We start from the raw sequence: 11,786 nt of genomic DNA on the forward strand, positions 1-11,786 counted from the left end.
AACTTAAAACTTTTCCATTTAAAATGTAAAAGAATAGAATCTGGACTGTGAATCTATGTGATGAATCCATTTTTAAAAACAAGGAAGTTGTCATGCACCAGCTTGGTTGGCGGCCATACGATCCAAACTGTGATGGCCTCTAGTGGGCGTAGTAATTATGATGGGAACAAAAGGCAGAACTCGGGTAACAAAGTGTAAAGAGCGATAAAAAGAAACTTAAAAGCGGGTGACGTCAAGGGACCGCTACAGCGTCATGAAACACTACCAAGTGTGGAAATCGAATATCACACCGCATCATGTAAGGGCTACTTCTTACAACGACCTCAATCTGTGATGTACAGTTGTACAAGTTTAATTGAAGGGGCCGTGGTAGAGGAGTTCAGCCAGAAAAATGGAGTGTCATGCAGCAAATGACAGTAACATCAGGAAAAGGAGCCCAGTTGAGATAAGATACTCGGAGGGACGAACCAGCGCTTCCAGGGTGAAAATATCAGTTTTAAGTGAACTTTGCTCTCCATCTTGAGAGTGCTGTGTTTATGTTGACACCACATTTTGCTAATTAATTCTGAGATTGTTTACATTGGATATTGAAGGTTCATTAAGTAGGTGATAAGCACGGCTGGCCGAGTGGTATCCATGGTAACGAAAGGGGGATTAATTCTTAAATGCACGTAAGCTATAACGTATGTACGTAACAAATGTACTTTTGTGTCAGTAGCTGAGTCTGTAGGGCGAGGGGTGGAGCCGGAGGTTGCAGGTTAAGTCTCCGTATGGACCAATGTAAGAGTGGACTGGTAGCGAGGTAAGTACTGGCACGATGCATTCATCCGCCTCCGCCACTGGTCTGAGCAAGGCATTGAACCCCTTCAACCGCTCAGGCTCAGAGCATGTGTGTATTTCAGGCCTGTGTGTAGTGTGTAAATAACAAAGTGGAAATTGTAATTTCCCCATATGAGATCAACAAAGAGTATAATTATTATTAAATAATATTACTATTTATTTGATCGTCCTAATCAAAGAAATATCTATTTTTTTTAAAGAAATTAAAGGTTAATTAATAAAACAGAAAGTTACACAGAACAGAAACCAAATCTGTCCATGAGATATAATAATAATAATAATAATAATAATAATAATAATAATAGTAATAATGATAATAATAATACATTTTATTTAACAGTGCCTTTCTAAACACTCAAGGTCACTTTGCAGACAATAGAAGACAGATACAGGGAACAGAAAAGTACAAACAGAGAAAAAAAAATGAAATGAGCTCAACTCAGCGATACCATCACACGAAAGGCAAAGGAGGATTGACAGGTGACAGGCAGTGGTTGCTACGACAACACAGTCTGATCTTTTGACCTGAGCAAAGTTGAAAGTGAAATAAAGGGGGGGGGGGGGTGATGCTGCTGAGAGGAACAACAGAAGCAACACGCCTTCACGGCATACCATACAGTCACGGTGATGAGAGATGTAGAAAAGCTGGTTCCTCCGGGAGGAGGAAGGCCTGTTATTGTCCTGCAGGATATCTGATTGATGTTGTTACAATTGCAGTATCACAATGGGTTCATTTACTAAGGGTTATCTAATTAAAGGTTATTTTTAGGGGCTTTTTTTCCTTTATTTCAGAGTGACAGTGGGAGAGAGTGGGGGACGACATTCAGCAAAGAGCTGCAGGTCAGATTCCAACCCGGACCGCTGCAAAGGACTCAGCCCACACGGGGCGCACGCTCTACGGGGTGCTAAATCCTGATAGTAAAACATTGTTATATTAAGCATTTTTATGACAGCACTCTATTTTTTAACGTGTGTATTATGTGTGTGTTTTCTTATTTTGAATGAGTTGTGTCTGTAATGATAGTGTATGTTAAGTTTCTGTCTTATAACGTTGTATTTCTATTCTTATCATGTTGTCATGATGTGTATTTATATTGCATTGCCACATTTTCAAGAGATTGCATGGACCTCAGAAGAAAGCAATGCAGGAGCTCATGACGATACACATATGCACACAAACATGACACATAAGAATTATAGCAGCTGGTGATGAACAATGGCAATATAGTAACAGTTAGATGATTGAACTATGACTAAAAACAACCAATGTACCAGTTGAGGGCGTAGCAGGGGGCTGCAGGGCACAGGGCGTAGTAGTCTTCCCCTTTGCCACCCCATGCTACATTCTCTAGATCCACCACGATCCTTTGACAATGAAGAGTTTTTGGTTGCAGCCCCACACAAAATAAGTGCGCTTCGGTTTCATTTTAACCTTCAGTGAGAACAGTAAGTCTTTGTCATCGCATGTTGTGGCGTTTTAAATAAGCCGTTACGGTATCAATGCTTTCAATCATGTCTATTATTCATAAAAACTAGTTTTGCAGGTGGCCAAGTTGTGAACATCGTGTGCAGCTGTGGTATAAACTGGGAGGACCTCCTGACAGCCTTTCAGGGCACGATAAAAGATGCTGCAGGTGCGTTGTAGGCCTAGGTCAGCAATATGAGTGTTGGGCTAGATGACTGTGTAGTGAGGAGCGCTCCATGGTGTTGACATACACGTTCTGCTGCCCACCTGTGTCCTCCGCGGTTTTGTACCTGTCCGGCCTCGACCTCACTTCACCTTGGGAGTGGGCATGCGTTACCTTCTTAGACGCTACCTCAAACCATAAGGAGAAACCCAGATGGGACGTTTAAAGTGAGTGGGGACCCAACTTTTAATGATATGTGCATTACAGATGATGTGTGGTGGGTTTTCCTGGTATGTTACAGGGGAACTGGGAAATCTTCATTTAATTCTTTTATTATTTTAATTATTGGTTTCGGATACTTGATTAGATATCAAAAGTCTATCATATCGTGGTTTTGCTATTTCTAAAAAATAAAATGGAATTGTGCATCTTGAGTACATATAGAAGGTAAGGGCGACATAAGCTAAATATCATCAGTGTATCACTATTTAAAATCTGTTTGTTGTTATTATTTCATTATTTAATTCTTTTTGCCTATTACATTTGACTTTTAATTTGTCAATGGGTCTTATTTTTTTTAACACTTTGTGACTTTGTCGGTAACAGGTGCTATATTAAATAAATGTATTTATTTTGTAATTATTCTTTGCCCAGGGCCTATTGAGGACTGTTCTGAAAAAGTAAAACTATGTTTACAACTCCAAGTGTCAGGGCAAGTTACTTATCGTTAGTGCTTGGGGATTATTTTACATATCGCCGCTGTCAGATGGAAACCTTGGATACCTGAAAATGTTGTTTTTCAGGAAATAATTTTTTTTAAATAACGTTATATTTAGCACTTAGACAAAGTCATACGAAATTGCCTCATCGCTGTTTAAACATTTGTCAAATTCACAGACGGACATAAGGGAGATCATTATTTGGTTATTGTTTTATTGGTTTTGCATTGTTTATCATTGCTGCTTTAATTGCTGTTCAATTGGTTTGTTGCTGTCTGTTATTTTTGTGTTTTTTAATTGTAAAGTGCACTGAGACCATTTTTAATGGGGATTTTACACCTTAAATAAAATGTGATCGATTGATTGAGCAATAGCATGCATTTACAAAAAAATAAAATGACAAAATATGGAGATGCCCGACATTGACTGTCATTTCTCATCTGATTGACCCGAGGTCCAGTGCTTTGCGATACCAGTCCCCCTCATGGGATTATTGGTATAGCTGTCTTATTTAATTGGTGTCTGTCTTGTGTATCTGTATGTTTTTGTTGTTCTTGTTATTTTTATGGACCGTGAGTCCAATAATAAAGGCAATCTATCCATCTATTGACGATATTATATATGTAGGAGTGTCCACATGAGTGGCCTAGCATACTTTAGCGTGGGATTTTGGCACAACATGTAAAGCAACTCTACATCCATATTTCATCATCCCTGAGTGTGAGTCTTAATTTATGACGTATGATGTTTCGACTTTAGAACATTTTTCAGCCAGAGTTTAAAATTTTTCACCCTTCAGCCAAATGGCTAGTAGGCTAAATATTAAAATGTAACCAGCCACTCAATAGATAACCATTGATTATGTGGGCTGGTGAGTGAAGCAAATCTACAAATCAAATGAATATTTTACCAAAATGTGCTGGTGAATGGTTCTTATTTGAACCCTAGTTTCAACCCTACAGTAGTTGTTTCTATGACTTTTTTCCTCAAGAACACCAGCGTGTCTATAGAATACCTCTTTTGATGAAAAAGATATGTCCTTTAACATGTGTTGTTGCTGTTTTTGAGTAAATGTGATGTGAATCTTTCCGCAAGGTGGACTTCGCAACCGGGGAGCCTTTGGATGGGTGTCGACCCACTTCCTGGTATTGTTTCAACGGCAACCTGCCGTAGCGGCAATCACAGCATCCAACAGTATCGCCGTGCTGACCGGAGCACCAAACGCCCCCCACATATAACGGGAATGGGGTGAAAACCGACAAACAGTCAGTAGAGAAAGCTCCAACTGACCGCCGCCTGTTTAAAAATGAGGGGAGACTTCCTTTCACTTAATATCAGGATTGCTTGTTGTTGCTGTTGTAACACAGTCTGGGTGGATCATCATCCTTTTTCACGTGACAGTGCTAAGGTCCAACATTAAGCTCAATTTTCAGGTTCAAGTTCTGATTTGGCTTCATCACGAGAACACATTTACATGCTTGCACTGCCACGGCACTGCTCTATAGATACAGTTTGCTTGTTGTGACGCATACAATATTACATATTTAAATGGCACCTCAACACTGCTTTAATTTTTTTAAATACATAAAATATTACATTTTACAATATGGGCAGACCTTTAAGTGAGTCAGTGTTTTACAAGTGTTGTTTTCACATCATCACAGAGGCAGAACAGCTGTTGTTGGATTTCCCTCGTAATGGCGTTCTAGTTGGATGATCCTGACTTCAGTGGATTTTGGATCGGGGGATCTGACAACGGAGAACCCAACCACTCAACCTGACATTGCCATTCTAAACCGTTTCACTACGGTAAGTCCCTGCAGTCTCCCAGACATGGAGTACTGTCTGGCTCACCCCAGATGATTCGGGGACTGGGACAGGAGAACCCACATAATCGTAGCAACTGTGGCTCTTGCAAAAATTGTATCGCCGGAAGGAACTTAGACTTCCTCCCTGAAGCAACGCCACATCCAATATTTCATGAAGGGTACTGTTTTACCACAATACGTAATGTGAGACTATTTAAATTAGCGATACATACATGGTTAACCATCATGGCTCTCACCAATGTATGTAGGGTGTAGGCGTGGTCCACAGCAATCCCCCAATCACTCCCAAAAGTTCCCAGTAGGGGACTACACTTTATGAATCTTTACATCCTATCTCAAAGACCAAGCAGGCCTGCCTTGTTGCACATCCAAATTTTCCTCCAACTTGAGATTTTCAGGGGCGTGGCTACCACTCAAAGTTAGTTGTGTTTTCCATGGTGCGGGCATTTTGAGAACGTCAACCCACAGAGAGAGGTCACACCGACATCGGCTTCATCTTTATATGTGAAATGTTACTCTGTTGTCCAGACTGTGCTAACCTTTAAGTATTTGTAAATACTGCTTAAGCACATTAATGAATGGATTTTGGGATCATTATGTTAAATAAGCAGTGGGAATGTTCCTTCTTAATGCAGCCCCAGTGGGTAGTACAAGCAGGTATGCCATGGGGGTTCATCCACATAAATGAGTGGTTTACCGTCATCTATTTATTGAAAAAAGGCTCCGTCTAAATGACATAAGGTGTTCACTCTACCTGGATCTCGTACATTTTTATATTTAATTTGTCCTGTTGAAACAGACAACACATTTACCTGACTGCATGTCATGTCATTTGTATTACTTCTTACATTGCTGACTGGGCCCTTTTGTGTGAAATATCCTTCAGTAGAAGATACTGATGTTGCGTGTCTATTCAAGTGTTCCCCAGAACTGCCCGGAATACAGGCTGATGTCCTTTGACCCCGATGGCGACAGAGTTCGATGCAGATATGGAAGTCAGTCGAGGGCGGTGAACGCAGTAGCACACCCCAGGCTTTATCTTAGATGAGTGAGTGAAAAAATTTCTAATACATTGAATAATACCTGACATGCTTTGCCTCACCTGACTACTAAATGTCACGTTGTTAGGGCTTCTTGCTCATTACACTACCTCAACTCCAACGCCGACCCCAGTGCTTACGGATTTGAGTTGGTGGTGGAGGACTTCCCGCAAAGGCACATCACTCTGGCCTACACTGATGGGGGCCGAGACTCCCGGGCTCCACTGACAGCAAGGAGAAAGAGACAAGTCCCCTACAGCCGGACCCACAACTGTAGAACCAACCACACCCCCATGGTGGAGCTGGTGGTCTACCACAGACCCACCCTCAACTACATATCCACTCACAACCACAGCCGGACCCACAAATCCATGGGGCTCGTGGTATACTAAAGCCCCAACCACACAATCATGGGGCGGGGGGTATAATACAGCCCCACCCACAACTACATATCCATACCCAAATACTGCCCACCACAACTCAATGGTGGTGGTATATACAGCCCCACCCGCAACTACATATCCATACCCAATACAGCCCCACCCACAACTCAATGGGACGGGTGGTATAATACAGCCCACCAGCCAACTCCAATACCTCCAAATACAGCCCCCACCACAACTTCATGGGCTGGTGGTATAATACCGACCCCACCCCGCAACTACATATCCTACCCAATACAGCCCACCCACAACTTCATGGGGTGGTGGTAATACAGAGCCCCACCCACAATACATATCATACCAAATACAGCCAAACCCCCCCACAACTCCATGGGGCTGGTGGGTTATACAGCCCCCACACTACACTATTCCAACCCAAATACGCCCCACCACAACTCCAAGTGGGCGGTGGTATACTACATCCGCACCCCAACATACAACCCCAAAACAGTCCGGACCAAACCTCTGGGGCTGGGGGAACACGTCCCTGGCACCCAGAAACTGCAGGCCACCACTCCTCTCTCAGTAAACTACCATTGCAGTTCTCCGTACTTGGTGAGGTCAGGTTTTACTGTCCTCATTTGTTCTGCCGCCATTTTATGAGCCAATCCACACATGACATAACCTGTTGCGCACCGCCTTCATTCCTGCATGCTGCAGCTCTGGCGCAACCTTAATGTGTGGTGTTGGCAGCTAAACGCCATCTTTGAGAATATTTAAGGTAATTGTTTTATTTTCAACCTGGATCCCATTTTCCTAGTGTGATAACGTGAACAAAATCTTTGAAGTGGTCCTATTGACCATGAACGCTGTTAGTGGCAGTTATGGGCGCAAAGTTCAAAGCAAATTTATTTAGCCTGAGAGTATAGGAACATTTTCTAAACTGTGAAGGAACACTTAAGATCATCTAAAACAAAAATCATGACATTAGGAGATAATTGTTTTTACTGGACCATAGCGAGTCAGTGACCAACCCCAATTTCAGGAAAAATACCCAAATGCTGTAGTGTCAGCTACAGGCCTGAAGTTACAGCAGATATTTTTCTTTAATGGATGATGACACTAACACTTCTGCGACAGCTTTAAGGTTTGACCCACAGACAGTGTAGTGTGTTTCTCATGTAACCTATTGATTACCTTTTGCACTTTGGAATTTGAAAATTAATTTTGTTTTTTTTCAACTCCAGTGGACCCACCTGCTCCCTCATGTCAGGAGGGACTCTACTTGCCTCAGTTTGTGCACCCTACACCTGCAAATGGAGCTCGCGTCCAGGCAGAGATCAACAAGGAAGTGGAGATCAGAGTCAAAGCACACGCTGCATACGCAACGTAAGTGAGAACCGACGTCATCGGTGTAGCCTTGTGGCGGCGAAACCTTCTCATCGTTTCAACAAGTAAGTTTAACATCAGCCCTAAGAGGAAATCTCTGCTCTCTCTGTTTTGTTTTCATACAGAATACATGGGATCATCATCAGCGGGCCAATGAACATCACCAAGCACAGGACCGCATATGACGAGTTCGTCATCAGGTGGTCGCCTAAGGTGGATGACCTGGGGGATCATTACCCAATATGCTTTGCTGTCGAATCAGTGACCGGGTGAGGCTTTGCTTTGAGTGCTTGATTGAGAGATTGTATTTCTAGACGGTGGAGAAGGAAGAGATGAGATGGTCATTTAGAAAATAATGACATTACACACAATAGAAAGCCTAAAGATCATGCATGACAACAAGTGATGATTGGGTCACATGCTCAAGCAGTGAGAAGAAGTTTACACTTCTTCAACCCTCATGTTGTCCTGGTCAAACTTGACCCTTTTCCTATATCAGTGTTCTTTTTAATTTCCCCAAAATAACATGATTGATTCCAACACACGCTCTTTGGCAAGTACAAATCTCTACTTTCATTAATTTGGGGTGTTCTATTCATTTTTATAGCATTGTAAAACAAAGGTAAGTGTTTTTGAAATAGTATTGAGTAAAAGTTGACATATTCCAGTCTGTGATTATCTCAATCCATCATTCCTTTAATTTTAGTCTCAATAATTCCTAATTTCTGCTTTTCTAACTCAAAATTAGTATAATTTCTCACAAATGGTTTAGTGACCCTAAAATCCAATAATAACTGTAAAACTAAAGTTAATAAATCAGTGTTACGTAGTGTTAAATGTCAAAACAAGTGAAAAAACTGAAAAAAGCGTCAAAGTGTTGATAAAAGGACAAAAACGTAAGAAAAGTTGAAAATTTGATAAAAGCGGCCCAAAAGAGTTCAATTTTCAATTTTGACGGGAGGGACATCACGAGGGTTATCCACCCCCCCCCCTATAAGTCCCTGTTTGTTAGTAAAAAGCCAGGGGTCCTGCTTTTTCAGGAGGAACGAATCTGTGGACCTTAGTGACTACAGGCCAGTTAGCCTATCATCAGTGGTGATCTATTTGCTATAATATGTTGTGGTTATGTTGACTTTTTAATTTTCCAGGGGTCCTGGACCCGTGTTGAAGACCCTCGCCTTTAATAGAGCCCCTTTCTATACAGGAATATTTCGTTAATGTTTGTCAATTATTTTTGCATTGTATAATAATTGTGCTTTTCAAAAATTTAGCCAGGTATGCCAACTGTAAAACTTCTAACTGTGTGAATAATAATTTGTATGAGTCATTCCTTTATGATAGGACTAATACGCACGGCATGTGTGTGTGAAAGCGTGATTTCACTTTTGACTCATTTCACAGAGCCAGTGGAACGCCTCTCCCAACCACAACCAAAGTTACCATTACCACCCCACCCCATCCTACAGTGAGTAACCTTTCTTTTTAAATACATTCTTTAGTCAGAAGGAAGAGTGCGTATGCGCTTGTTTCAACTGATCCTGAGAGATTGAAGGTAGAAAGCTACGTGAACAAAAAAAACAACCAAGGCATCTTTATTTGTGTAGCACAATTTCGCAAACGGGCAATTCAAAGTGCTTTATGGAAAACGATTAAAAACATTAAAAACAGGTGTGGTCACAGTCCAGCTAAACTGGGTCACATGTTCTGGTCTTGCAATTCACTTGACAACTTCTGGGCGAGGGTCTTTGAAGCGGTCTCCTGCATTTGAGATAGATCAGTGGATCCTGATCCAGCAGTTGCTATTTTCGAGGTATTCCCATCAGAAGAAGTTTACGGATCTCCAGGCAAACGCTGCAGCATTTACTACACTTCTACCCCGGGGACAAATTATTTAACACTGGAAGTGTGTGAACCCTCCCTGGTTTAGACACTGGGTCAAAGAGGTAGTCTTTGCTCTGCATTAGAGAAGTTGAGATATAATCAGAATAATTTACGGAAAAGATACGCCAAACCTGGGCCCCCTTTGTAGAATTTGTTGAAAATGATCCCTCTCACTGATGTAACTCTCCTTTGCCATCGATCGTATAAGGTACATGTGGTGTGATGCTGCATGATGTTCCCGGTCGGAGCGTGGAAGGGAGGGTTCAGGAACTGTGTGTAGCCACCTCTTTTCTCTTTATTTATTCAATTAGTTTACTCTATTTCTTTTTCTTTCCTCTGTTCTGTTTTGTTTGAGCCTTGGTGGTTGGTTATAGGTTGTATGCATATTTATATATCTTTGTCGTTTCTTCTATGTCAATTGAACATCTATAAATTAGTAAATTAAGTTCGCAAAAAACAACAACATTAAAAACAGTAAAATGCAAGAATAAGTTACAGTGCAGTATGAGAAATTAAAAATTTAAGAGCAGTACATACGAGATTTTAGGCTGTAGCATGGGACAATGTATAAGCCGTGGCTCTATACGCGTAACCCCCCCCCCCCGCCGCTATCCTTGCCGTTCCAGAAACAGGCCGTACCCACCAGTCTTCCATTTATTTTCTTACATGCTTATACAGATTTTCACAGTTTCAAAATACAACTTCAGTATAAAAAGAACAATTATTTAAAGAAAGGCAAAAATTATAAAAGAAAGGTTTCCAGCCTTGATTAAAAGAACTGAGAGTAGCAGCGGACCGCAGGTTCTGGGAGTGTTCCGATAGAGAGAATAAAAATGAAGCTGTCCACCCACCCCCCTTGTTTAGTCCTGACTCTGGGACAGCAAGCAGTTCCTTCCCAGAACCACCTGAGAGGTCTGGGGGTTCATAGTTTACTAGCAGATCAGAAATGTATTTTGGCCCTAAACCGTTTATTGATTTATATGAGGGACCGGGAGCCAGAGTAAAGACTTCAGAACTGGAGTGATGAAACTTTCCTGGTCTTAGTGAGGACTCTAGCTACAGCAGGAACCGTCTAATAATTCACATTCATTCAATACGAAGCCTGATAGCTTCTGCCTTTTCAAACAGAAATGCTCAGCTCTTTGAATTACTTTCATTAATTACATTTAACTGAGATCGCTGCGAGGGTTAGGACGACTTTAAAGTTTTAAATCCGTGTTCGCTGATGCCTTTCAGGTCCGGGGTCTATCAGTCCGAGATGAGGTGCGTTCTGGTTGACATCCGGAAGGAGCAAGGTGAGTCTAAGACCTTCATCAGTGTTAACATCTTGTAGTTAAACTGCAGCTCTAAAGGTGAATATTTTAACAAATATATAACATACTAAATGATATGATGGTGCCAAATATTGGCTGCATGGCTGGAGTATTGGCTGATAAACACCCGTTTGCTTACGTAGTTTAGTTTATTGGTTTACACATATACAAATAGCACAGATTAATATACACATAATCAATAAAAGATTTGATGGAGAGATGCAACGAACCCTCAGAGGGTCTTAATCTGGGCACTCTCCACTGCATACTCCAATCAAAGTAGAGAGAAAGTAAAATACTGATGGAAAAGGAAAGATAAATAAAAACTAAAATGACACATATCAAATCAACAGGATAAATATGAAAGGTAACATAATACTAGGAGTTACACGGGTTGTTTACAAGACATCACATTAGGGATAACGTTACACAGACAAAAAAAACTTTAACAGATTTCTGAAATCTTACACGTGCTAGCTTTGAAAAATCTCCTAGTTACAACACGGAAATAGCAACATTAAATATATATATACAGTATATCAATATAGAGCTGGGCAATATATGGATATTACATCGATATCGTGATGTGAGACCAGATATCGTCTTAGATTTTGGATATTATAATGTGACGTAAGTGTCTTTTCTGGTTTTAAAGGCTGCATTACAGTAACGTGATGTCATTTCCTGAACTCACCAGACTGTTGTAGCTGTTCTATTATTATCCTTTACCCACTTAGTCATTATATCCACATTATTGATGATTA

General features: G+C 41.1%; 1 protein-coding gene and 1 long non-coding RNA gene across 3 annotated transcripts in view; both read left to right on the plus strand.

The window, feature by feature from the left end:
- LOC116685804 (uncharacterized) overlaps positions 1-1,733 on the plus strand; it is a 3,811-nt gene extending 2,078 nt beyond the window's left edge. The window contains exons 2-3 of the long non-coding RNA XR_004331051.1: positions 1,312-1,320; positions 1,635-1,733. This is a non-coding gene — a long non-coding RNA (uncharacterized LOC116685804). The remainder of the gene's footprint in view (positions 1-1,311; positions 1,321-1,634) is intronic.
- Positions 1,734-6,957: 5,224 nt separating this feature from the next.
- Positions 6,958-11,786, plus strand: part of LOC116685786 (CUB and zona pellucida-like domain-containing protein 1) — an 8,815-nt gene continuing 3,986 nt past the window's right edge. For both annotated transcript variants that reach the window (XM_032510726.1, XM_032510725.1), the window contains exons 1-5: positions 6,958-7,054; positions 7,687-7,828; positions 7,954-8,097; positions 9,230-9,293; positions 10,946-11,004. In XM_032510726.1, the coding sequence (XP_032366617.1) occupies positions 10,968-11,004 (37 nt within the window). In that variant the 5' untranslated portion in view covers positions 6,958-7,054; positions 7,687-7,828; positions 7,954-8,097; positions 9,230-9,293; positions 10,946-10,967. The remainder of the gene's footprint in view (positions 7,055-7,686; positions 7,829-7,953; positions 8,098-9,229; positions 9,294-10,945; positions 11,005-11,786) is intronic.

This window comes from Etheostoma spectabile, unplaced genomic scaffold, assembly GCF_008692095.1.
Source record: "Etheostoma spectabile isolate EspeVRDwgs_2016 unplaced genomic scaffold, UIUC_Espe_1.0 scaffold270, whole genome shotgun sequence".
Lineage (NCBI taxonomy): Eukaryota > Metazoa > Chordata > Actinopteri > Perciformes > Percidae > Etheostoma > Etheostoma spectabile.